The sequence below is a fragment of the Aythya fuligula genome, chromosome 1 (genome assembly GCF_009819795.1).
Source record: "Aythya fuligula isolate bAytFul2 chromosome 1, bAytFul2.pri, whole genome shotgun sequence".
NCBI classification, from domain to species: Eukaryota; Metazoa; Chordata; class Aves; order Anseriformes; family Anatidae; genus Aythya; species Aythya fuligula.
The window spans coordinates 92422762-92450501 of record NC_045559.1 but is presented as its reverse complement, the minus strand read 5'-3'; the positions used below and the strand labels follow the sequence as shown (position 1 = coordinate 92450501).

Sequence of the window (27740 nt, the reverse complement as noted above, 5' to 3'; positions counted from 1 at the left end):
CTCACCAAAAAAGCGTACATACATACAGTGATGAGTGGCCCAAGAACAAGTAGTAGAATTGCTTGGGTTGGTGCAATAATGCAGGGCAGAGGAGTCAGACATGAGCAGAGACCTACACGGGAGTAAGTAAAGCAACATTTTGCTGACAGCAAATTACTTTATTTTTGTTGTTTGTTTCCTAGACTTAGGGGAATGTGCATGACTTGCAGGTCTTTAGTACTGACTTGAACAAAACATGAGAGGAGGCTTCAGGGTACAGGAAAAACTGGCAATGCTGGAGGTTGGACTAATAATGCTTATTTTTACCTTTCCACTGCTACTTCCTGTGTTTCTCTCCTGTCCACTCAGGACTGGTTCTAGAATAGTTGGTTCTGATTTGAAATGATAACAAGCAATTTCTACAGCCAACTAAGTTTGCTTCAATTCTTTTTTTTTTTTTTTTTTCCTCCTCCACAGATCGGGAGAATCAGTCTATGCTGATCACGTAAGTGCTTCTCTTTTGGCTGATTCAAGACTCTTTTGCTGCAGAAAAAAACTTCAAAAGGAAAAAAAAGAAAAAGACTATTGAAAAGTCTCCTTGAAAATCCCATTGAAATACAAGTTGACCCTTAAAAGCTCAGCTATATTGCCTGGAACTTGATCCAAGTGAAATAATTGGCAATTTAGCCACCTGATGGCTGCCTTGAGCCCCATTGGAAAGGAATAGCTGAGAGTTTGATGGAGGCTGGCCCGTTTCTGATCTGCATTTGGTGTCCTTTCCAAGTAGGCATGAAAACAACTCAACAGGCAGTTAGAGAAGCTTCTTCCAGGGTTGTCCTTGCTGTGTCTGCCCTCTCCGGACACAGAAGATTTTCTTCAAAATGTTGTTCTTGTTACAAAACATAGTCAAGAATGTTGAATAGACTCATCCACAGGAAGGAATATGACCAAGAAAAGAGGAGGCACATTTACTGTCAAGCATGAAAGGTGGAGAGCTAGGTCTCTCTCTACACAGTTCACATATTCTACTGGATGATGCTGGCAAAATACTGCAGTTCTCATGTATGTTTTTTAACTCATTAGCTGTATAGAGTTGGATCCTGAGTCTGGACATTTTTAATAAACCTTTCTATTAAGACTTAAAGGAAACTCAAAGTTGTGTGGGTTTGCATTAGATTTCTGAATGCAGTCACATGAAGAAATAGTTGCTGTTGTTGTAGGCATTCAGCTCGTCATTCAGTTAATATGACATGATTTTCCTTGGAATGACCCAAAAACAGGCTGCAGAAATCAGTCAGTGACTGTAAGAATAGCCTGTGCAGGGCATGGAGCTGACAGGATGGGCGGGCAAAAGAATGGGTTAGAGCTGATTGGGCGACTCTAATGTTACCTTCCTTCTTCCCCTAGCGGAGAATCCGGTGCTGGCAAGACTGTCAACACAAAACGTGTCATCCAGTACTTTGCCACAGTGGCAGCCTTGGGTGAACCTGGTAAAAAGAACGTAAGTCTGCCAGCAGCTCTTTCATTTCAAGCTTCCAAGATATTTGTTGTGCACAACATTGCAAGTCTGCATCCTGAGTGCTGGACTATGTGCTAGACCTCAATGGGCATGGTTAAGATAAGAAATTGTTGGGAAAAGTTATTGATGCATCTAAATGGCATTACTGAAACCATGTAGTCCTGAAGGTAGGAAGGCAATGCTCTTCCAAATTTGCCATGCTGCAGGCAGAGCAGCAAAACCCCTCCTGTTTCTGAACTACTGCTGGTTGCTGATATTTTTTTCTAAGAGTTTTAGTTGTTACGTGTTAAATGTTTCTTAATGCGTTAAAACTGGTCAAATGCTGGGAAGATCATGAAGATTAAAAAAAAAAAAAAAAAGATTTCTTTTCACATGGAAAACAGTCTTCAAAAGCATAGCTTTGATCAAAATGTCTGTTTTGTTGAAAAGCCTTTTTGTCCTCTAAAATAGGAATGTTTTGACAAAAGGTTTTTAAATCAACTTCTCTATATTTCCTTTTGGTTAAGTGCTGTTCTGCTTTTAAGTGCTAAGGTTACAGTGAATACTGCATTCATGTTGCTTTTTATTCTGTGTTGCTATGAGTTTATTCACTACACTTCATTGCACTTCAAGGTTCAACGCTCTTTTGTGGCAAATTGATTCCTATGAACTTTATGTATAAAGCTAAGACTTCAGCCAGCCTCAGATTCTGTTTGCTCACCTCATGTTCCCAAAATATAATATGCATTCATCTGAAGTCTGCAAAGTTCTCTTAGGAAATGACTGAGTGGTCCAGAGTCAGCCTTGTATGTGCAATGACATTGATGCTCATAATGGCATCAGAAATCTGGCATGAAAAAAAATGTGCAAATAACAGATATTGCAGCTGGAAAACTTTGTCCATGTAACTTCTCAGCTGAGGTCACATTTTATCTTCAACATTTCAGCCCTTGTTTCTAATAATCCAAGAATTCACGTGCAGCACAATCTGATTGTCTAAAACTTTCCTGTTTGCATTTACATTCTTTTATCCTTACCATCTGGTACTTGCCTGTTTTCTCTGTCTGGTTTGTTAATCTTGTGGTTCCTTCTGGAACACCTCTGGAGTAAAACCAGGCATATGCTTGGAGTAGGGAGTTAAAATAATGAGCTGGGTAGGAGCAGCACTTGGCTATTTTGTGATGTGTGGTGAATGCAAAATAAGATTTCAGAAATTCCTGCTAGTATGTGGGCCCCAACTAGATGTCTAACCTTGCTAATGTTTATATCCTGTGATCCTGTGATGTCCTTTTAGTAAGTACTCACTTTTTTTTTCTGTCTTTTGACAGCAACCAGCTACCAAAACTGGGGTAAGTATTCAGCTTTTTTTTTTTTTTTTTTTTTTTTTTTTTTACCTTTTCCGTGTGAAGACGGCACTCAGCTCTGTCATTCCATTTCACGAACCTCAGCATCTTGCTTTGCGTGGTTCCCCTATTGAAGTGTTCCCCAAAGCCAAGGCAGTTGTAGTTTTCTTTAACAAACTGAAGTTTGTGCAAGTGGTGGTTAACGCTTTTCTCGTTTCCAAAAATTCTAGACACTAAAAGCTCTGAGTGCTTTAAAAAATAATGCATTTCACTGCAGTGCTTGTCACTGTCTTCAGTAGCCCCTCTCCTACACACATGCACTTGGATGTCCCCAGCGACTTCTCAGTACACGGAAAGATATGGTGATTTCATCTGCATGCAGATGGCATAAATTATCAAATCTACAAAGCAAAACAGCAGAGAGCCACTGAACATTTGAGGCATTTTAAGCATTCCTAGTTGGCTGTCAATTCTGCTGTTACACCACTCCATGCTGTGCCACCCCTCGGGTGGAGCTAAGCTGTTTTCCTTGGGAGGCTTCTCTCTATGAGTGAACGCATGCCTGAGTTAGAGTTACCGTATGAGTTTGTGGCCTGTAGGTTTCTCAATAGTACTGCAACCTTGATTTCTAGGGAACCTTGGAGGACCAAATCATTCAAGCAAACCCAGCCCTAGAAGCTTTTGGAAATGCCAAAACCCTGAGAAATGACAACTCGTCACGTTTTGTAAGTCTGTAATGCAGCATAATAATATCGTCATTAACAATGCCACTTGGTAACATCTCTGTAATAATTATTTCATAAATTGCTTCTCATTTTGTCCACTAAAATGGTTGGGCTTCTTCACAAGGAAGGAATAACAAAGTAGGATCTGTCTAGGAAAAACTATTGGAGGGATTAATGAGGAAAAAAGAGAGATTGATCCACCTTGAATAGTTGTTTAAACAATTCCATGAGAAGGAACCAAGAAAAGCCTCACTTTATGAAGCCCTTCACATCACGTAATTTTAAACAGCAATGGCAAATTCTCCCCAAGACTGCTTCTGCTGCATAGCCTTATTGTCCTACCGTTTTCCACCAGCCCAAGTCATCCACCCTCTCTACAATACCTCTACTTGATCATGAAGTGTCAGAGATGTACCACAATCCCTGCTCCCTCCCGCATCTTCTTCTGCAGACCCATATAGAGAGCAGTTCTGCTTTTGACCAACACCATCTACTTTTTTTTTTTGGTCTCAATAAGCTGTCCCTGCTTGTTTCTCTTGTTTCTTAGTTCTGTCATGAGCTTGGGCCTCTCTCTCTGTTTTCATTAGACCTGTAAATTATAAGTCAGGACTACAAATGAGAGGGAGTCACTACACACACATGCATAGACGCAGACATCTGTGTCTCATGTTCAGGTTTATTGGATTATTACTTTGAGTCCCACATTCCTGTGAAGCTGTAATATGAAACTGGAAGCCACATGCTTTCCCATATCTCAGCCTGGTATAATAGTACACAGTTATCCTTTCCCCACAAGCTGATTAAAGAGCTGTAGATACAGACTCAGGCTGCTTAAGAAACTGTTATATCATTGTTTGGTATTTCTCATTGAAAATGGGCCTGTGCAAAGCCAAGTAGTTAGCATAAACTGATTCTTTGAACCAAATGATCGCCTTCAAGTTTTCCTCTCTGTATACTGTATGCACTAATTAGAATATTTTTCTCTGGGGTTTAGGGTAAATTTATCCGAATCCACTTTGGAACCACAGGCAAACTGTCATCTGCTGATATTGAGATTTGTAAGCAGCAAATTCTTTTTTTTTTTTCTCTTGTTTCTTTTTTTTTTTTTTTTTCTTTTTAAAGTAATTAAAAGTACAATTCCTCATCTGAAAACTTGGAGAACCTTACTCACTGAATTTTTTTTTGTGAAACCAGATTTACTGGAGAAATCCCGAGTGATTTTCCAGCAACCAGGTGAAAGAGACTATCACATCTTCTACCAAATCCTGTCAGGAAAGAAACCAGAGTTACTAGGTAAGTGTTTAATGGATACACAGCCTTTAAGAACCAGCCTTTCTCTGAAGCAGCTAAAGAGGGGGGTAGGGAGCAAAGATGTGTTCGGAAAGTCTCTTTCACTGATGCAAGTACCCAATAAAGTGATGTGATTTTAGGTATTAGAATAAAGGAATTAGGTTTGGATGTGACTTCTAAAATGTAGCATTATAAAGCCAAAAACCATCATGTTGAATCTGTGTAATTCAAGCTCTCAAAACATCTGGAAAAAATCTATGCCTTTAAAAGCATTTATGGCAATAAAACTTTGATAATGATTTTTTTTTTTTCTGTGTGTGTGTGAGGAGATTTGCTTATATATCCATGAAGAAAAACTATTTCCCTCTTCCTGTCCCAAATGGGCATAGTATCCTAGCACAACTCATAGAAAAGGGGAATATGCACGGCTGCTTGGCGATCTCCCCTGTCAAGTTTCCCCTGGCTGAAGGCAGTCCCATAGACTGCTGGAGAAGAGCAGAGAGCAGATGAGGTCTCCTTGCTCCTATATCCTAATGCTTTAAATAGAGCCTTCACTAATCATTAAAGTGATGTGGCTAGCTGACTTTTATTTGTGCTCTAAGAAACATATTCTATAAAACACATTGAAGAGTCACTCTGTTGCTATGCTGAACTCCCGTTAAGCTGTAGCAATCATAATCTGTTTTGAAGTCTTATCCTGACAGTGTGTGGTCAAGTCCCTAACCCTCTTAACTTTTATGTGGTCTAATGACAATTATGGGAAAGATTTCAAGGAAGCATTGGACTGAGATTCCTCTGTGAATCCCTGTGCTGGGAAAATATGGTCCTTCTCATAAACTGTCTGTATATTCCACAAACAGCATTCACCTTTCTGGCCAGGAGGGGCATGTTTACAGGCTCTTAAAGAGTCTGAAACCAATGGTGGCTTTGCTTTGTAGACAAGAAATGTACATCTTTGTACATCAATACATAGTTCTCTAAATATAGATAAATATATGTATTATGTGTATATTTATAAGTGATCGCATAAGATAGTGATTACATAGCAAAGTAACGTGTAGACATAGAGAATATGACTTTATATATACATAATAACAGACAAAAAAAAAAAAATATATATATATTTACACACACACTTAGATATGTACTTCTGCTCTACTCTGTACTGGTGAGACCTCACCTCGAGTACTGTGTGCGGTTTTGGGAGCCACAACATTACAAGGACATAAAATTATTAGCTTCCAAAGGAAGGTTACAAAGACAGTGAAAGGTCTAGAGGGCAAGACAGTATGAGGAGTGTCTGAGGGCCCTTGGTTTGTTCAGACCCAAGAAGAGCAGGCTGAGGGGAGGCCTCATGAGGCCTCCTTTGTTTGCTTTGAGACGCAAACTCTGATTTTGGGGTGGTCCTGTGTGGAGCCAGGAGTTGGACCTGATGATCCTTGTGGGTCCCTTCCAACTCAGGCTATTCTGTGTGTGTGTGTGTAAATAAAACATTGACATCTAGCTTGGTCAAAGCTTGGTCTGCTGAATCCAGGTGAAACTTCCTGTGAATTCAAGGAAGTAGGACTCTCCATGAAGTATTGAAGCCTTCTAGCTTTCTAGAAAATAACTCTGTAATTTTGACTTTTGATGTGAGGAGAAAGGAAAGAGGAGAGAAATAAAAAGCTGTGTTTAGGCTTTTGTTCATTAAGATACAAGAGACTTTTCCAAAGAATCCTGAAACTCATTTTTTTCAGGTCTGTCATTAAAGAGGGAACCATCCCAGTTGTCCCTATCTTGAATCCTACTCAAATATTTTTTCCCTGTAACTAAATAGTGTTCTTACCCCCTACAGCCATGCAAAGCAGAAAATAGGGCTATATAGGAAATGATGACCTCAGTATAATGCAAAACATGTTTAATAGAAGTGTGTGCATATTATTCATATTATTTTTATTTACTCTTATTATTTTTATATTTTTATTTACTCGTATTATTTTTATTTACTCTTTCTCTAAATCTTGGTCTTCAGACTGGAACAGTAAAATGAAAGAGTTGGTTGCTGCCCTGCACTTGAAACACATTTTACACATTTGTGTAAAGACAAATGTATGTCAGATTTGATCCCTTCAGTCTCCATTTTTGGGTGGATTTCCTGAATGGATGGAATTTGGATTGGAATGGATTTTGACCTTGGCAATTCTTTTACAGATATGTTACTGGTCTCCACCAATCCATATGACTACCACTTCTGCTCACAAGGAGTAGTTACAGTGGACAACTTGGATGATGGAGAAGAATTGATGGCAACAGATGTAAGCCTGTATTGATTTAACTTTTTGCCTCATTGATTAGGTGCATGTGAGGAGGAAAGGTGCTGGCCAGGAGCCAAACTTCTGTCACTGAAACTGCTAGAATAAAATGGAAACTGGAATGGGTCTCAATTGTATTCAAACCATGAATCATGAGGCCCGGTAAAATACTGTGCTTTTGAATCTGGTCCATGTAATGCCCATGGGCTCAATGTTCTTATAATTTTGATACATAAAACACTAAATAATGGGATCTCTTCCCTTGCTTCCCAGCCGTTGCTGGGTCATCAGGGTGTTCCAGTGGCTGCTTTGAGATAATGCCCCTTGGCAGGTTAATAACACCCTCCTGTGCAAGGGTAGATTGTGGGGCTGTAAAATGACATTAATATTGAAGAGGCAAGCAATAAAATACCCATTTTTTTGCTTTTCACAGCAAGCCATGGACATCTTGGGATTTGTGCCAGATGAAAAGTCTGGTGCCTACAAACTCACAGGAGCCATCATGCACTTTGGAAACATGAAATTCAAACAACGACCCAGAGAAGAGCAGGCAGAGGCTGATGGCACTGAAAGTAAGAAAAACATTTAATGTTACTCCTTACTTTCAAAAGTCTGGCACATTATCAAACCCTGTGCTGAGGAAGGTGGAGCCTGTTTAATTTGATCTTGTGCAGTATAGCTGCTATTCAGCCAAGAGTGCTGCACTTCATTTCTAGCAGTGATTCGTACACTGCCAAGCAACCTCACTTAGTAGAGAGTGAATAGACACAGTCAGAGCAACACAATGAAACTCCCTTTTTTTTGACCATTTGAACAAAATGGTTGTAAAAAGTTGTTGCTTTAGCTTTAAATTTTATTTCCTCAGGCTTTCTTCTTTGCTTCCTCTAGCACGTGAAATAGTACTATTTCAACTGCCTGTATCCATTCTGAAAATCTCTTCTTATATCTGAAGAGTTTTTCAAGTGTGTTTCTAGCTGACCTTCTCCACCACAGAACTGAGCATAAGCACACCCAAGATGAATAATTTTAAAAGAAAGTTCTTTATCTAGTTTCTCTTTGTATGTAGATGAACTAAGAACTTGGCTAGGTATGTTTTCACGTAGAAGTTCAGAGCCAGCTAAAACCTTGTTTTCTCCCAATCAGGTGCTGACAAAGCTGCCTACCTGATGGGAATCAACTCCTCTGATTTGGTTAAGGGTTTATTGCACCCTAGAGTGAAAGTTGGAAATGAGTATGTGACTAAAGGTCAAAGTGTTGAACAGGTAAGGAGAAACTGTCACAGTATTTGGATACCTGTTCCACAAGCCTGGGGCCTTCTGTAACATCCCAGAGAGGCTTTTGCTAGCAATATTAATGTGCGTGCGTGTTGTTTGAACAGTGGATCCTCTAGTAACTGTTCTCATTTTATATCCCCAAACATGGGGGAATAGATGATGAAAGAGCAGGATACTGGTAAAAAGATTGACAAGAGGATAGTGGCCTTTGGGATTGTTTTACAAACATGTTAGTAGCAGCCACTCAAGGAAATGAGGTGCAGTAAAAGCACATGGGACTTGGTATCTAATTCTGGATGAGAATAGTTACCTAGAGGAGATGATCTGTGGATTATTTATACATTCATTTATTATTCATGTAATTCTAAATTCTGTGTGACCTCAATCAGCTAAAGGCAATATCCACGTAAAGGTACCTTTTAATTTAGGAAACAAATGTCCTTGGGTTAGCACTGCTGCAGGCTGTATAGTATTCTAGAAGGTACTTCAGCATTGTGGTTAAAATGAAAATTGTTGTCTGAAGGCAGGCTATGGCACAGGCTCAGTAACTGGAGAACTGTTGGAGAGAGCTCTACCTTACTAGTGTAGTCATGCACTTGGTAAACTAAAGAAAAGGCACAGACATTTCCTTTCCAACATCCTGCTTGTGACATAGCATCCTTCAAAATTTGAAACAAACGTCAAGGAGTAGCTTAAGCACAGACATCCCCTGTGCCTACAGTTCTGGTTATCATGGCTAACGTCAGGCCTTTGAGCTTTGTGGTACTGAACTCCACAGCGGTACAAGGGATGAAGCCTTTTGCTACTTGCCATCCAGCTCTTTCCAAAGAGGAACTTTACTAACACTTTATGTACATGTTTGTACATATGTGACTGAAATATGTATAGCAATGCTTTGAGGAAAAGTCAGCATAGATAATGGAAGAAGCTGTGTGTTGTATTAACTAGTAATTACCTCAGCAATTATAAGAAAAATTGTGATATTTAAACTGTAAGTAGGAATTTTAAAAGACTAATGTACTGAAATCCTTGTGTTCCACAATGAATTCTGTTGTATGTAGTGGCATTTTGAAATGTGTATTTTAGGTTTTGTATGCTGTTGGGGCCTTATCCAAGGCAGTGTATGATCGAATGTTCAAGTGGCTGGTGGTCCGTATCAACAAGACATTGGACACTAAGCTACCCAGACAGTTCTTCATTGGAGTGCTGGACATTGCTGGCTTTGAAATCTTTGATGTGAGTATTCATGTGTGAGGACCTGGGGAAGGACACAGAAGTTACTTAACAATACTTCTTGGGATGGGTATTTTCTTCTAAATGGACACAAAGCCAAAAGGCAAGAAAGCTGTAGAGCAAACAGCATATATGATTTTACAAGGTTTTGCCATGAATAGATGCAGACAATGCTCAGTATTCAACACAGCTGGAAATGCTCATAGTTCCTGGGCAGGAAGAGGGTCTTTAGCAGAGACAACATCTCATATTGTTTGGGCTGAATTTTAGGATGGTGTGCCCACTGTAGCCACTTTTTCTCTTTGAGAAAAAGTGCCTTTTATATGATGCAGCACTTCTTCATTTTTTTTTTTTATTATCACCATAAAAAATGTCTGCAACATAAAATATTTCACAACTTCTGTTTCTCAGAAGCCATTCCTGAGGGTATGTGCATAATGCTGATGCTGCTATGATTTGCTCTCTGTATTAAGCAGAGTAAAGACTGCACTGGCTCTGCTCTAGAGGACTTGGATGGCATGCTGCTGAGGAAAACTGGTGTGCATTCTAACTGAGAGACCTGAACAAATCTGGGCATCCTCACACTCCAGAGAACAGCACACAAGGCAGCCAGCAGCCTGCTATTGAACTCCCCCTCCTTTGCCTTCAGTGTAATGCTCAGTAGTTTCTCAACTTGTTACTGTTTAGAAGGCTGTAAATGTAGATAGCTTCCCTCTTGCTTTTCCACTAAACCCATGACATAGAGAACTATGTACAAATGCATCTCCTTTTAACTCCTGCAGTTCAACAGCTTTGAGCAACTCTGCATCAATTACACTAATGAGAAACTGCAACAGTTTTTCAATCATCACATGTTTGTCCTGGAGCAAGAAGAATATAAAAAAGAAGGCATTGAGTGGGTATTCATTGATTTTGGCATGGACCTGCAGGCTTGTATCGATCTAATTGAGAAGGTACGTACAGGAGTGCTAAGGTGTATTTAATGAATTGTTTTAATTCATGATGTTCCTTTGGAGTTACCCTCAAATCCCAGTCAATAGAGCAGGATAAACAGCAAGACAGATTTCTCACCATATGCATTATGGAATCAAAGAAAAATCAATATTTGTGCCATTTCTTTCTATTTAACTTTATTTCAGTAAGTTTGCCTTGAAGAGCCAACAGCAGCCACAAGTTGTACTCGTTTTGTGTAGGCGTGTGGTCTTCCTTGTTTTTTACTTCACTTTTCTCCTACTGTTCAACAGTTTACTTTGTTCCACATATGCTTAATGTCAGCATCTCTCTCCCCATGATGTCTTGTTTCTTACATTACATGTTCATGTGCAAAGTCCTTCAGGCTCTCCCTAGCCTGAAGCCATGCTTCCCTCCCACAGCTTTCCCAGCATAGGATATGCCTTTCCTTTTCCCTTCCTCATGAACATAATGTAGCCTTGTCAGGGCAGCTGAATCTTGCTGTATCTCTTTATGCCATCTCTTCTGACATAGTATTTAACCCTGCTGATCTCTGAGAAAAAATGAAATTTTGAGTCTTGCATTAGTAGGACACTTGGAACAGCAGAAACAGCCAGATTATTAAGTGCTCTTGTACTTGATCACTTTCTTCTCCAGGGTTAGGATGTCTGTGCATTTCACCCTCATCTCACAACAAATCTGTCCTGTCAACTCCTAGGAAGTTAGTCTATCTTGTTCTGAAAGATGAGCAATAAAATGTGAGTTGGTCCAATTGTCTAAACCAAACAATTTCTGGAAGCCATCAGAAAGCCTCCTAAGGCAGAAGTGTCATACTGAATAGCGAAAGGTGTGGTTACAATTTTAACAGAATAGTCAAAGATTTCATCCTCAGAATGGGAAGAAATTTTGCAAGCTTAAACTTCCATCAGATCAAACTTAAAGGCTGCACAGCTGCTGTAGGCAGACTAAACATTTTCCAAGAAAGATCTGGAGACAGAATTTTTATCAGAGTGGTAATAGGACAATGGGAAATGGCTTTAAACTAAAAGAAGGTAGATTTGGATTAGATATAAGGAAGAAATTCTTTACTATGAGGGTGATGAGGCACTAGAACACGTAGCCCAGTGAAGCTGTGGATACCCCATCTCTGGAAGCGTTTGAGGCTAGGATGGGTGGAGATTTGGGCAACCTGGTCTAGTGGGAGGTGTCCCTGCCAATGGCAATTAGGTGATCCCTAATGTTCTTTATAACCCAAAGTATTCTATGATTCTGTGACCTTTTTAATCAACAGCCATTGGGAATCCTGTCAATCCTTGAAGAGGAATGCATGTTCCCAAAAGCAACAGATATGACGTTCAAAGCCAAACTTTATGACAATCATCTTGGCAAGTCACCTAACTTGCAGAAGCCCAGGCCTGATAAGAAAAGGAAATATGAAGCTCACTTTGAACTTCTTCATTATGCTGGTGCAGTAAGTTCCTCTGTTTGCAAGTAGACCTTATATTAGTGGTCTTCCAGGTGTGTATGTGTGGAGGGGGGATTAAACTGTAGCACACAGTGAGGAAGGGAGGGTGGGAAGGGTGAAGATGGAAAGGAGTTAAGAGCAAATGCCTGCTCTCTCTGCATAAACATTGCAACGCAATAAGATGCCACCAGGCTTCAGGACATCTGGTTCTTGGCTACACAAATAAAGGAAGTGAACTGAGGAGGGCTAACAGTGGTATTGCTAAAAATAAGCCTTATTTTTTTCACTTGTCCTGTAATCAGATTCAGGTTAGTGGTTAAATAGCAGCAGCATCTAACTTTCCATCTTGTTTTCCTGTACAAATGAACTAAGTAATCTCTGCCTAACTTCAGGAAGGTTTAAAAGAACAGATTTTATATCACTTATTACTCATGTTGGGACCGGTGTGTCAATACAGCCAAAGGGAAGTGTCATTGATTTTGCTGTGAAGGTTTAGTTAACAGGTCTGATGATGATGGGGTAAAGGAATACAATCCAATATTGTGACACTTGAGTCAAAACGTACACGATTTCAAAGCTGCATTTTCAGACTAGATGGGCAGAAAGAATTTGAGAGGGACATAAGAAATATTTTATTATCAAACTAGCATTGATAAGAAGTGTCAGTACAGCAGAGCTGGAACCTACCTAGTACTGGTTTGAGTTCATTTTCAAGTATGATTGAACTGTAAGCTGCCTTTGCTTTTATTATGAGAAGTAATGCTCATCTTGCTCTTTATCTGTAGATGTTAATGTATTCAGCAAAGAAAATGGGAATTTTCATTTCCACATGGTACTATTAACAGAATGTATTTTTTCACTAAACAGAGAGACGTGGCAAAGTCCAGGAGTTAGTTTTTCAATCACTACATTTCTGTCAGAAAATCTTAATTATTTGAGCGTAGTATACTGTTGTGAAGTGAAATTATTACCTGTGTGTTTTATAGTTCAGCTGTTATAAGGAGGGTTCCTGGGACACTGATGGCATGTGGTGTATTTACAGCCAGCCACATGGAGTTCAGAAGATATAGAGACCAACAAGTTTGGAAAGAGTGTGTGGGATTCAGATGGTAATTGTTAGGAAGAGAGGTCGGGCAATTAAGAAGCAGAGAATTGGATGGAAAGTGATGGAAAAACTGGGTGGCTGGTCCTGCTCTGAGAACAGCATTTTGCAAAAGGTCATTAGCTTCGAGCCAAGCCTTAAGGGACTACTTTGACGGAGAGCATTTGCAACCTCTGGTTTATGTTTTCAACACCTTGCTGTAGGTTCCCTACAACATCATTGGATGGCTTGAGAAGAACAAAGACCCGCTTAATGAAACCGTAGTAGGGATTTTCCAAAAATCATCCAACAAACTCCTGGCAAGCCTGTTTGAAAGCTACGTTGGTGCTGACAGTGGTAAGTAGAATCAACTCACATGAGTTTTTGTTCATTTCTGGGGCGTGTGCTTGGAAATGAATTTAAGAAACAACTATAAACTGCAGTCGACTCAATGCTAAATGAGGCAGTGACTAGTTATTTAGATGCACACAGCATCTGTAGGAGTCTGCCATGTTATCCTAAGTAGGCCATTAACTCAGCTAGTTTGAATGCATAATACCTCTAAGCAATTTTGGCAAGGAAATCTGTGTTGTGAACACTCCAGTGGGTGTTTGAGCATGCAAGTGTTCAGTTATGCAGGCAAGTGTTTCACAAAACATTTTGTACATAAATGCCTGTCAACAAGAACAGCTCTTGTTCCCTGTGCTGTAGTCCTCCTTGCTAGCCATCCTGGATTAAATAAGAAGTTCAATATTTAAGAGAGAATCTTGAAATATTTTGTTGGATTAGTGGCAAGAAGATAATGAATGTGACTGAACACTGTTCCTCCTTTGCCAAAGTAGCAGAAGATTTTACAAATACATCTTCCTTTCTGGTTGCTGCTGTTGACGTGGGTTTCTTTTTTCCTTTTTGTCTGTTTTTGAAAAGACTGATAGACTAATGTACATCTGAGGATGCATTTAAGCTATATGCATTATACAGAACTGTTTTAGTTGAGAGAAGACAAGTAGCAAGCACCCAGAGAAAGGATGCTAAGTAAATAAACTGGCATTCTTTATAAAGATGTCGTTCTTATGTCCTGAAGTTGCAATCACTTACAGCCTACTTATTAGTAACCTCATTCCCTTGGATGATGTTGTCGTGAATCATAAGACACTTGCTGAGAAAGCAAGCAGAATGCAGACTTCATAATGTGTTAAGAGATGGAGCTGAATATAAATAACAAAAATCATGCCATTAGCAAATTCTTGCAAGTTACTAGCTGCCTACTTGCCTGTGGATAGTCCTGTCTGTCAGAATGCTACTTTGCTTTTCTTCAGTGTCAGGAGAAAAGAACAGCCTGCCCAGATTAGCCTCTTCCAGTCTTAGCAGTGTCCCTTTCAGAAGGGGGAGAGGATTTCGATAATTGCAACAAACAGATTGTACTGTTCACCTCACCTTTTACATTGACTGTTGTCAGGTGACAGAATGTCAGACCTCCTGGAAATGATCTAATGGTCCAGTATTTACAAACTGTAGAAATTCAGAAATTTCTGTATATTTTTGGGTCATGCTTTGCTCATGAGTTGTGAAACTTCATAAAGGTCATGTCAAAAATTATCATTTCTTCAAGAGATTTCAACTCTGAAGCTTTAAGCAAAATTCAGGGGATGCCAAGCTACTGTATCTAAAATTACAAAATAAATATTTATTTCTATTTATTCTGGCCAAATGTAACTTGCATGAGTTCAGTGTCTCATTAGCTGACATGAGAATCAGGTCTGTACAGTACAATGAGCAGTACAAATTCTGCCTAAGCATTTCTTTCTTTAGCTTTTTCTCTTTCTGTGTCATCTCACCTTAGGCATTTTAGTGAAATACAAGCTACTCTGTGTTGTTAAAGTTACTTTTTCTGCCTTATTCATATTTATGGACTTTCTGTGTAACAAGTGATGCTGTCCAGATCTGAAATGAAAATGCAATGCAGAAAGCAATGGTCTTTGACAAAAATCCTGAATGTGGACAGTAAGCTGCAAACTTGTGATATATAACACTCGACATTCAGAAGGTTTTTTTGTATAATATTTGAATGATCACAGCCATCAAGTCATCTATGGTTTGTCTGTTTCCCGTGCCACAGCCTGCACCCCTTACTGAGATACATGGTGTGATTTTTACTCTTTTTTTCTTTTTTCCTTAGCTGACCAGGGTGGAGAAAAGAAACGGAAGAAAGGTGCTTCTTTTCAAACTGTGTCCTCATTACACAAGGTTTGTTTACATCACCACACCTGATGGTTAGTGTTGAGACAATGCTTTGAAGAAGGATGTTAATGACTATAATGGACAAAGGAAACTGAAATCCGATATCAGAATTTGATTCCAAGCCTAGGTTATTGACCCTGTCAAAGTTATTAAAACTGTATGTGTGAGGGGCTGTGATGTTTTCTTTTATTTGAGCATGCAGGAGGTAAATCATTTTTAATTCTACTTTAGCAAGTATCATTTATTTCATGGCTTGTAGCTTCATGCAAGTCTTTGGAACTGGAACTGATTACAAGTCATTTGCTACTCCCTGCTTTGTTACTGCTTCTAATGGGATCCTAGGATAAGAGCAATTGTAGAAAACAAAAGTTGTTGAAAGGAGCGGAGTATAACCTCTTTTTTCCTGTGTAATTCCCTCACTGGAATGCATTCCTGGTGGAAGCTGACATCAGGATCATCTCTGGGGAAAAAATGGGCTTGTAATTTACCATTAGTGTGTTTTTGTTTTCTTGTGGGTTTTTGGTTTGGTTGTGTTTTTTTTGGCTTTTTTTATGCGTTATATTGAGGAAGACGTAATGTAAGCTAGCATCAGGTGGGGAAGTTGATAGGGGTTTCCCCTTAGACATGTATTTTATTTTGTTAGATGTTACTCCTCATGAAGTGAAATCACAGGAAACAGAGAGACATATCTTGCCAGCTGAAGAAATGTAAAGATATCTGAAGGATGTATTTGCAGACAGCAATTTAATAGTCCAATAATAGAGGCCCATTTTCCAGAGCACAAGGAGCTGCTAAGGAGCTGGCTCAGGTTGTCTCATTTATCATCCTGACTCGCACAGGAGAAATTTTCAGCTTTAACAGCCTGCCCTGATTACATTATATTTCACCTCTAATCTTCTCTATTTTCTGCATACTAGACAAAACACCTTCCCTAGAGCCTGGAGATCACTGGCAGGCACTGAATGCTTGGCTTCTTCTGAGCTAGGTTGCTGCCTGCCTGAAAGATGTCTAAGATTAATAAAGGGAAAATGTTTGGCCACGAGGACAAAAGCCTAGCTTTTACAAGGCACAGATGGGAAGGGTGAAGTGACTAGGCAAAAATGCAGTTCAAATCAGTCTCTTCAGGTGAAAGGAACTTAGTACTCCTAGCGGAAGGTATGAAGTCACTGGTTAAACAGGATGGTGTGAAAACTGTCATCAGACAGTACAGTGTGAAGAGAGAGTCCTGATGGTTAGTGTCACCATAATATTTGATGAAAAACCAGGGTTTAACATCAGTGATGTGTTAATGAAGGTAGTCATCAATGTAACATGTTTTATTGAGGATCTTCCATTTTCATGTACCATTACATGAAGAGTATGCCTTGTAGATAGTGTAAGAGAAAAAAATGCAAAAATGTTCTGCGGGATGATATTGCATCTTGCTGGCTATTCATGTTGCATCTGACAGTTCTGGGGCTGTAAGTAAAACACAAATCTTCTTAAGATTTTGCTACAACTGATGTGGATTCCTATAAAGAAGTTAATTTCTAGTTTGATTTATTTGAAATCATTTCTTTTTAATGATTTTTAAGTTTATAATCTTACTAGGAACTACGTAGATGACCTTAATAAACTTAACTAACAAACTAGAGAAATAAGCGATTGGAATTCCACAAGACCATTAAAGCTAATTGTGTTTTGTCATGTCTGTTCCAGGAAAATTTGAATAAGCTGATGACTAACCTAAAATCTACAGCCCCTCACTTTGTACGATGCATTATCCCCAATGAATCCAAAACACCAGGTAAGAAAAGCACAGCTGTCTTAAAATTTTAGTATACTCAAACACTGTCATTCCGGTACTTACAAGCCTCCAGAACATATTTCTGTACGACCTGTGTTATTCACTTTTTCCCATGGTGTTGCCCTCTCAGATGACACCTCCCATTTTTCATTTCCCACTGTGAAATGAAGATTAAGCCATATGGAAACATTCTCTTTTGTTTTTCCCCCGTAGGTGAAATGGATGCTTTCCTTGTCTTGCACCAGCTCCGGTGTAATGGTGTCCTGGAAGGTATCCGCATTTGCCGTAAGGGTTTCCCAAACAGGGTGCTTTACGCAGACTTTAAACAAAGGTAATGACAGAGCTGTGTTGTCTCCTGTCCTTATCCTATCAGCCAAAATAAGCAAAGCATGTCCTGTCATTTTTATTTGAGGTATTTTATTTGATTCAAGTTTATTTTCTATCTAGTTTGCTTGAACATAGAAGGCAGAATTCTACTTTTGCCTGGTGCCTGTAGATGAAAAGTAGGAAATTAGTCTAGGTCATTTTTTTGCCAGTCCTATTCATTGCTTATCTGTTGTTAACAGGTACCGCATTCTGAATCCGGGTGCAATCCCAGAGGATAAGTTTGTCGATAGCAGAAAAGCTGCTGAAAAACTGCTGGCATCTTTAGATATTGACCATAACCAATATCGTTTTGGACACACCAAGGTAACCAGAAAAGATTATCAATTAATATTTAGAGAGAAAGGATGGATCTGATTGTCAGAATAGAATATTATACAATCTCTGGTGGTGCCAGTTAATGAAAAATTGATAATACAAGAAACCAGCAATATGGCAGCAAACCTATAATAACTTTTAAGGTATGCTAGGGAAATTTTATTTCTCCAGCTTAAGCTCCCACAAACAGCAACACAGCAAGCAAACAGAAGAGCAGCTGATGCTCCATGCCTATCAATATAACAGTAGTTTACTATAGCATAGATAAGCTCAAGCATATATGGACTGCAAGATCAGCTACAGCTTTTTAAATGAAGCCATTTGCAATTATGACATAATCCCATTCAGCAGAGACCTGAGAACTGGGAGTTGAGGTTCAGCTGACCTGCTTTGAACCTGCTACATCCAACAGATACTGTGTAGGATGATGAAAAAATGGTTTGGCCTATTCAAAACTGGGGAGATGAGAGCCAGTTTTAAAGCAGTTGTGGAACTGTGCAATGCAGTTCCTGATGCAGGTAGTATTTAGCCCTCTATTTTCTTTTGCTTTATAAATGTGCCAATATAGTTACCATTCTTCTGAACAATTAAAACAAAGTCTGTGTAATTGTTGGTGTACTCTGGAAAAAATACGTTCACTATGGTCAAATGTCATCTGTGCATGTACCAGGTGTTCTTCAAGGCTGGTCTGTTGGGCCATCTAGAAGAAATGAGGGATGAGAGACTTGCAAAGATCTTAACGATGATCCAAGCAAGGGCACGTGGCAGACTGATGCGTATTGAGTTCCAGAAGATAGTGGAGCGCAGGTATGAAGTCACCCCTTTCAATCTTAGCATATAATAGTCATTGCCATTTAAATATATGTTGAGTGGAGGCCTTTTTACAGTTCCTAAAGCTATAGCTAGTCCTGAATTAAAGGTTTAACTTACATGTCTGATAACAATAATAACAACTGTATATTGCTGCCCGCAGCTCTGACAAAAATCAGATTTGGAAAATTTTTCACATCTCTGAAAATCAAGAACTGTGGAGAAAGTATCTTGCATATGTTAGGACCTGGAATAAGTTCCCAGTATTACTGGGAGCAGAGCCATAAAACTAACTGGGAATTGTGTGTGTGTGGGGGGGGGGGGGGGGGGGGGGGGGGGTGGAATTATAATTTTCTCAATTCAGGATAACCATTAGGGGATTGTGTTTTCTTCCTAAAACAGGGATGCCCTTCTTGTAATTCAGTGGAATATCCGTGCATTTATGGCTGTAAAGAATTGGCCCTGGATGAAGCTTTTCTTTAAGATTAAACCTCTTCTGAAGTCTGCAGAAACTGAAAAAGAGATGGCCAATATGAAGGAAGAGTTCTTGAAACTGAAGGAGGCTCTGGAAAAATCTGAAGCCAGGAGAAAAGAACTTGAAGAAAAGCAAGTCTCTTTAGTTCAGGAAAAAAATGACTTGCTTCTACAGCTCCAAGCTGTGAGTAGGGATGTATATTTGTATGTTCATTAGATGTACTTTCAAGTTCAAAAGCTTACAGACCAGTGTGTTAGTGTGATTCAACTAAAATAAGTTGTTGGTCTTGTCAGTCTTGCCAAAAATTTAGAGCAGATAGAAACTGCTCTGTAACATTGGGTCAGTCTCTGTGAATACAGAGTAGGTGATAACTGAGGCAATGACCACTTGTCCTCTTCCTTTCTCACCAGGAGCAAGACACTCTGGCAGATGCTGAGGAACGATGCGACTTGTTGATTAAATCCAAGATTCAGCTGGAGGCCAAAGTCAAAGAGCTGACGGAGCGGGTTGAGGATGAGGAAGAGATGAATTCTGAGCTGACTTCCAAGAAGAGAAAATTGGAAGATGAGTGCTCTGAGCTCAAGAAAGATATTGATGATCTTGAAATAACTCTTGCAAAAGTTGAGAAAGAGAAACATGCTACTGAAAATAAGGTACCTTTAGAACTTTGTCATGTTTTCAGAAGAGGTCAGGCAAGGATAACCTTTTTCACAAGAGCTACCGGTATACTTGACAACTTTACACTGCCTGTTACAAAGGCCACACTAAAGGGCCAATATATACAGAGCCATTCAGACTTATGAGGGAAAAAGTGTTAAGTCTGAGCCTTAGTTTCTCTTTTTCAGAAGTGGGTTTTGCTCCAACACTGCTAAAGAATTACGTCTAGTTTTGGTGTGTTTAAGCAAACAATTTTCTGCTGAAACCATGAGTTCTTCCAGCTCTTCCTCTGAGGGCCTGTAAAACTCATCTCTTAATTCTCCCAGAAAGAACCAGGAGCTGGATTTTGTCACAGTGAGAGTGACACTGAAAAAAAAAAAAAACAAACTGAATGTATTTGAAATAAAAATGTCCATAACAAGAATTGGCACATACTGGCTCCCTTGATGACAATTTCATTCAAAACCCCACAAGGAGTCAGGGGAAGACATCCCTTTCTTCCCACTGTCTTCCTCCATACAAATTCAGTATAGACAGTCATCTGAGCCTGGTTGTGATAATCCCTTGCTTAAGAGTCTTATAAATTAACCGTCCTCTCTTCCACAGGTCAAAAATCTGACAGAGGAAATGGCAACTCTTGATGAGAACATCAGCAAACTTACTAAGGAGAAGAAGTCTTTGCAGGAAGCTCACCAGCAAGTTCTGGATGACCTACAAGCAGAGGAGGACAAAGTCAACACACTGAGCAAAGCTAAAGTGAAACTGGAACAGCAAGTGGATGATGTAAGCTGGCTCTGCCTTCACTTTTCTGAAGGCTTGTTTTGTCTACCACTTAACAATTTTCATGTGTCTGAAATGTCACAGAGCTTTGCAATGTATTCCTGTTCTTTCAGAAACAATCAAGGATTTATAAATGCAGTCCTTGTTGCACCTTGCAAAAAGTAAAATTACAGCAACGCTATAAATACTTTACTGTGTAGCCACACCTCTGAAAGGAATACAGTAGAAGGGAAAATCCACACTCAGTGTGCATTTGCATTGTAACTGGCATGCAGTCAAGCAGAGCTTTGCTACCAAGAGAACTATAATGCTCACACAAACGTAAAGCATGGACTAATCCTTACACTATGTTTATTTATCCCATATGTCTACTGGCTGCTAGAAACCAAGAAAACATAAGATCAGATGCTTATACTTAAGTACTTCTGATTCAACTATTGCTAGAGCTCTGCACAAAGATGGGTTTAGCATGCAAATGACTGTTGGAAACAATCTGTGTTGAATATATTTAATAAGTGACATTGTACCTAAAGCTTGAGGGCTCACTTGAACAAGAGAAGAAGGTGAGGATGGATCTGGAAAGGGCAAAACGCAAACTAGAAGGGGATTTGAAGCTGACCCAAGAGAGTGTCATGGACTTGGAGAATGATAAGTTGCAGATGGAAGAAAAGCTGAAGAAGTAAGAGACTATTTCTTTTATACAAAGTAAAGCAACACAGTTACTACTGCCATTTAGAGACTTCGGGTGTGTCATTCTGCTCTGATGGTGGCTAAATAGAATTTCCATGACAGAGAGTGTATAACCAAGGAGGGAGGGGAATATCATTATTACTCGCATACAGTATGCCTGAAACATTATAGATGATTACCCTTATCATCATATTAGCAGATAAAACTGAAGGAAGCCTCTAAAAAGTTGTCCATTCTAAGTAACTATGACAGTACTGTTGAAAGACCTGGCTTGGTTAGGGATATTTTTTTCATTGAGTAAGAAAATAATACTACTTTGTATGACCAAAAGAACAAGAAATGTAATTTCACAAGTTATTGCAGAGTCTTGACTTGGAAACAACTGCTCAGAGAAGGATGTGTTTTCATGCACATGGCAATACATGATTGTTTTCATTTTTAGATGCATTAGGAGTTTTATTGAACAACTCTAAAAATTGCATAAGCCTAACTTTATTTGAATTATGGGGAAAACTGTCACAGTAGGATTTTCCTTTCCTTGGCAGGAAAGAATTTGAAATGAGCCAGCTGAATTCCAAGATAGAAGATGAGCAAGCTATAGTAATGCAGCTGCAGAAGAAGATCAAGGAGCTTCAGGTCAGTGTGGTTCTTTCTCATCTATCTTAGGATGAGTCTCTCCAAGGCCAGGCTGGATGAGGCCCTGGGCAACCTGGTCTACTGGAAGGTGTCCCTGCCTGTGGCAAGGGGTTGAAACTAGGTGATCTTTACGGTCCTTGCCAACCCAAACCATTCAGCGAGTCTGTGATTTTTATGCCTTACTGAAATGCTTTGCAGAGATTTTCACAGCAAGCTGCAGCTCAGCTTTGAGACAGCAAGTGCTGTAACTCTGTAGCAGCCCATATTAATACCTTTTCCCCTTACAATGCTCTCTCCATAGTGGTTCTTTCCCAGTATCAGGACTTATGACTACAGAATGCTAGTGGTTTCAGGATAGACAGAAAGGTTTTGGTAATGTGTTTTAAGCTCTGAACAGTGAACCTGAGGATGGTTGTGGGGATGCTGTGGAGGATTCAGCAGTGAATAGCCATGGATTTGAAATTTAGGATAAGGGCTCAAATGCTCGGAAAATTTTCAACAGAAATTAGAAGGCCAAAGGCAACCAGCACAGTCCAAATTAAATGTCTTGACCCAAAATATCAGCTCTGATGTTTTATAAATAAAGAACATTCAGGTAACTTGAATGTGAAGCATATGTTCATCAAAACAACTGTTTTTTGATAAAGATTACCCCCAATGAGTACTCATTATACATACAGTTTGTCTCACTGCTATATTCAAAATCCTCACTCTTACAGTGGAAGTAAAGAGAACTCTTACACTCCCCTTCAACTGCAATTAATTGCTATTCCTCCCTCCTACTATAAAAAAAACTCACACTGCTGTACTTGACCTAACTGTAAAGTACATGACAGAATACAAGGTCAGTGTACTTCAGTGTCTTGAACTAAAGCTTGTATAGCAAACTGTAGAGCTTGTAGAGCAATCTACTATGAGAAAGATGTAACTCATCATCCTTACTCTAGCTCAAGATCCAATTTATTGGCACAACTTGGGAAGTCCTTAACTGCTCTGCTTGCATCTCTGTTGTGAAGTGTGGGCTGTCAGAAGGCTTAAGTATTTGCAAGGTGCCTCAAGTTTCCCTGATAGGAATCATCATGGAGGGTAACCCAAAGGCACTCCTGTCTTTTTGATAGGCTCGTATAGAAGAACTGGAAGAGGAATTGGAAGCAGAGAGAGCTGCTCGAGCCAAGGTGGAAAAGCAGAGATCAGATTTGGCCCGAGAACTGGAGGAATTAAGTGAGCGACTTGAGGAGGCTGGGGGAGCCACTGCTGCCCAGCTGGAGATGAACAAGAAACGTGAGGCTGAGTTCCTGAAGCTGCGTCGGGACCTTGAGGAGGCCACGCTGCATTATGAAGCCACGGCTGCCACTCTGAGGAAGAAGCATGCAGACAGTGTGGCTGAGATGGGGGAACAACTGGACAACCTCCAGCGGGTCAAGCAGAAACTGGAAAAGGAGAAAAGTGAGCTGAAGATGGAGGTGGATGATCTGTCATCCAACATGGAGCAGATGGTGAAGGGAAAAGTAAGCATCTTGAGGCTTTTCAAACCTACAGTGGTCATGCGTAGCCAAGGCTGGTCTGAAGGTTTCCTAGGACACCTGGTAGGACTGGGGTGTTTCACAAAGTGGTTTCTTGCGATATGGTGGTGCATGTGCGCATAGTATCACACTTTCCTCAGCTGGTGGTATAACCCTCCTTACCTTAGAGATGAGACAGCAATTGAGAGGACCTGTCTAATATATAGTGCATCCCCCATCCCAGACATATTGGTTAATCATATATTTCAGAGCACAAAACTGTGTCACTTTAATTGTGCTCCACCAGGCTGATGATAACTGGTGTGATGCCATCCAAGGTTAGATTCCCATCCCAAGCACAGTACCCCCAGATCCTGTTCCTGGCTCACTGTTTTGAGTCATGTTAACAAGGAGCATAAAACAAAAGCTTTGTGACAGTTCTCTATTTTGACCTTCTATGGATGAGTTCCCATTTTGCTTCCTGAGCTCGGTAGCTTTCAGGGCACTCTAAAGAGTCCTTTCTGTGCAACTGAAAAAAAGAGATTTCATTATTCTGAGTGTTAGAAGGCTGTCATCAGCCTCAATTTATGATAAATGGCAATTAAATAGAATCAGTAAAGCAGTTTTCATTGGAGGTGATATTCCCATCTAGCAATTATGATGAGGCTTATGACTGAACTTCATAGGCATGTGATTGCTTCTGAAGGTCTTGCAAAGTCTTTTTACTCTGGTGCGTTATTTCAGAATGCAGTTAAGGGAAAATGAATGTGGTATGGTCTGGTGGGGAGAGCCCTGACTGGGGCTGCAGACACAGGGCTCCTATTTCCTGCTTTGCTGCTGTCCTCCAAGATGCCAAAGCAGGTTTTCCTCTTTCAGTTCCAGTGTCCCTGTCTTCAAAACAGTGGCAAGACTTTGATCTGTTTTATTGAAGAGCTTTAAGAGATACTTATGAGAAGTTTGCTAAGAACAAGGGATGTCATTTGTCCCTCTGTAACCTTTGCTGTTCATGAACTGTATCTTGAAAAACATTAACTACACATGCATGATGATGAGCAGGATCATTTCTTCTTGGTCACTCTTATATCTGAGCCAAATCCCAAATTCTTTATTCAAGCCTTAACCTCTGCCTTATTGCTCCTTGTATGCTGCTGCTGAAAGTGATATTTGGGTCTTTGTTATCTGACATTTCTCTGAAAGGGATGCATACACACACACACACACACAGATTTGGAAGGCTACAGCTTCCAAATAGTTACTTGGAAGCTACAGCTTTGTGTGTCTTTTCTCCTGCTTCCTGCTTTTTCCTGCTTAGGCAAATGCAGAAAAACTTTGTCGCACTTATGAAGATCATCTGAATGAGACAAAAACTAAGCTGGATGAAATGACTCGCCTCATGAACGACCTCACTACTCAGAAGGCAAAGCTCCAGAGTGAGAATGGTATGTGTGGCACATGAGTGTTCAGCCCAGATACTGGGATTCAGTATATCAGGCGGCTACATTAGAGAGGAGTATTGTGCAGTAGCACTTGTACTGGAACTGGTTGGATTAGGACTGCTGAATGGAGCTGTAGCTTTGTATCTTCCAATTTTCCTGTCTTCAGTATTTGCATAAGCTTGATAGAAGAGACCCTGCCTTGGACTGGCTTTTAAAACTAAGCTATAACTGTAGGTACCAGCATGCTGTGCTACCACCTCATGAGCTGAAATGGATATGTTGGCTAAATATCCAGTTTCATAAACAATGACATGTGCATCTATCCTGCAAAGCTAGAGGGAAGATGAGGAAGTTGGTGCACTGTTGTTGTCTGTGTGGATACTGCCTTCCTCAGCATAACCTCAGGCATTGCAACCTAAAAGATACTTGGATCCACTCAGACATATCCTCCAAGTGTGTGCTATGTTTTTAACTAGAGAACCATTTAATCTCATCATCCTCATCAGTTATCACTGTTCTGCTATATTAACTTTCCATGTATTTTCAAAGACATGTATTTCATTTTCTGTCAGTTATCTTGTTAGTTCTATGTACTCCTATAAGGCTGCAATTTCCACCCTGCAATGGTGCCCTTCTCATGATAAATAGTTTTCCTTATGTATCTCCCTGTTCTGTATGCTGGCAGTTGTGAGGACATTAGGATACTTTGGAGCCAACTGAAAAGCAGTCTGTAGAAAAGCAAAATAGTGAAGAAAATATGTAAGCAAAACCAGCTACAATTGCATGTGAAAGTAAGAATCAATCTAGCCTGATCCATGAGATGAACTAACAATCATGAATCAAAGTAATGGCACTACAAATAATAACTATTAAAAAAAAAAAAAAGAAAAAAGAGAGAGAAGAAAGTGAAGTATCTTGGTGGTTACAAGTTCGAAAGACACTTCACAAAAGGTTAGCCACAATCATTGTTAGTTCTTTTCCTCTGCAGAATTGGACAAGTCAGACTTTGATTTTTGGCTCTGGCTAGGAGTGTGTCACTTCCTGTTTTTACCCTTTCTTGGTCAAATTCTGTGACAGGTGAATTTGTAAGACAGCTTGAAGAGAAGGAGTCACTGATAAGTCAGCTGTCCAGGGGAAAAACATCATTTACCCAGCAGATTGAAGAACTTAGGAGACAGCTAGAAGAGGAAACTAAGGTAATGCTTTGATGTTGTCCCATTCATTGAGTTGGAAAGGGAAAAACTACTCGTGCTTGTTTGTACCCTGGATAAAAGCTGAAATGACACATAGGAGTGAGAATACTTCCTGGTAATTTTAAGGATATATGTTCCTGCCCCTGACACAAGTAAGTCAAAGGAGAAGAGTTTTGGAAAATATCTGGTGCCCATAACTGGCAAATGAAACTTATCTAATAGTATACCCAAAATCTTAAATCTTGCATCTTAAAAATTTTTCTGTTTCTCCAGAGGTATCCTCCGTTTTGATGGTTTGCCCAGAATGTCATCAGTAGGGATGACCTCTAGTATTTCTTGACTTGACTTGATCAGGACTGTCAAGGCCAGAGGCAAAAAAGAAACAGACTTCTGTCTCCATTTGAATTTCTAGAGTATGTTTATTTGGGTTTTTCAGTAGGTACCCGTCCAATGCTTTGACCTTTCTATTTCTGCAGTCCAAAAATGCCCTGGCTCATGCCCTGCAAGCAGCCAGGCATGACTGTGATCTCTTGCGGGAGCAGTATGAGGAGGAGCAAGAAGCCAAGGCGGAGCTGCAGCGGGCTCTCTCTAAGGGAAATGCAGAAGTGGCACAGTGGAGAACAAAGTATGAGACTGATGCCATACAGAGAACTGAGGAGCTGGAAGATGCCAAGTAAGTGGGTACTATGGGTTTCATCTGCCCCTCAACTGGGAGGACTGTAGCATCTGCATGTCTCCAATATGCAGGATCTTCCCCCACTTCCAGTACATTTTCTCCATGTGGCATCTTTGTTGTATTCTTTTGGGGACCCTTCCTTTATTTCCAGGACCTCTTCTTGCTGCTGTGACTACCAAACCCTATTTTCCCAGTCTAGTCTATGAACAAAAGCCCCAAGGCATGAACCAATCCTTATCAGTGGTCATCTCTTTTAGTTATAGAATTCAGTATGTGAAACTTCGACTTAGACCAGGTTTTATCAAAATTTACAATCAGCACTTACTGGTTACAGCTAGCAAATAATGGCAGGCTTCTGTTTGAGAGGTCAAAAGTTCAATTTCAAACATTCGCACACATATACACGCATGCACAAAATTATCTGCCACTTCTCAGCATTCACAATTTAGATGCTATTCTTTGCCTGTCATAGACCCTTCTCTCTAGAGGCTTGATTTCTATTTATTTTTCCTTCACACTTTCCTTTTGGAAACTGAATTACTGAGATGCTGATTTGGCATCAGTTTTTTTCTGGATAGCATGGCAGTGGTTACTCAGTCATTTTACTGTCTCTCCCCACCTGGCAGGAAGAAACTTGCTGCCCGCCTGCAAGAAGCTGAGGAAGCAATTGAGGCTGCCAATGCCAAGTGCTCTTCTCTGGAAAAGACAAAGCACAGGCTGCAGAATGAGCTGGAAGACATGATGATCGACCTGGAAAAGGCCAATTCAGCAGCTGCCTCCCTGGACAAGAAGCAGCGTGGGTTTGACAAGATCATCAATGACTGGAAGCAAAAGTACGAAGAGTCACAGGCTGAGCTGGAGGCTTCTCAAAAGGAGGCCCGTAGCCTCAGCACCGAGCTCTTCAAGCTGAAGAATGCCTATGAAGAGACACTGGACCACCTGGAGACACTGAAACGGGAAAACAAGAATCTCCAAGGTAGGTTTCATTCAGGCCCCATGCCTGGTGTGAGTGCCACAGCAGGGAGG

At 40.1% G+C, this 27740-nt stretch overlaps 1 protein-coding gene across 1 annotated transcript in view; it reads left to right on the top strand.

Moving 5' to 3' along the window:
- LOC116502169 (myosin heavy chain, cardiac muscle isoform-like) overlaps window positions 1-27740 on the top strand; it is a 45745-nt gene that overhangs the window by 4684 nt on the left and 13321 nt on the right. The window contains exons 5-32 of the mRNA XM_032207933.1: window positions 457-484; window positions 1387-1492; window positions 2806-2826; window positions 3453-3545; window positions 4540-4603; window positions 4740-4838; window positions 7026-7129; window positions 7560-7698; window positions 8270-8388; window positions 9487-9636; window positions 10416-10586; window positions 11876-12055; window positions 13355-13487; window positions 15310-15377; window positions 17070-17157; window positions 17371-17488; window positions 17724-17847; window positions 18530-18666; window positions 19072-19327; window positions 19555-19797; window positions 20408-20584; window positions 21115-21260; window positions 21817-21907; window positions 23026-23415; window positions 24722-24848; window positions 25923-26041; window positions 26515-26711; window positions 27341-27690. Of these exons, the coding sequence (XP_032063824.1) occupies window positions 457-484; window positions 1387-1492; window positions 2806-2826; window positions 3453-3545; window positions 4540-4603; window positions 4740-4838; window positions 7026-7129; window positions 7560-7698; window positions 8270-8388; window positions 9487-9636; window positions 10416-10586; window positions 11876-12055; window positions 13355-13487; window positions 15310-15377; window positions 17070-17157; window positions 17371-17488; window positions 17724-17847; window positions 18530-18666; window positions 19072-19327; window positions 19555-19797; window positions 20408-20584; window positions 21115-21260; window positions 21817-21907; window positions 23026-23415; window positions 24722-24848; window positions 25923-26041; window positions 26515-26711; window positions 27341-27690 (4038 nt within the window). The remainder of the gene's footprint in view (window positions 1-456; window positions 485-1386; window positions 1493-2805; window positions 2827-3452; window positions 3546-4539; window positions 4604-4739; window positions 4839-7025; window positions 7130-7559; window positions 7699-8269; window positions 8389-9486; window positions 9637-10415; window positions 10587-11875; window positions 12056-13354; window positions 13488-15309; window positions 15378-17069; window positions 17158-17370; window positions 17489-17723; window positions 17848-18529; window positions 18667-19071; window positions 19328-19554; window positions 19798-20407; window positions 20585-21114; window positions 21261-21816; window positions 21908-23025; window positions 23416-24721; window positions 24849-25922; window positions 26042-26514; window positions 26712-27340; window positions 27691-27740) is intronic.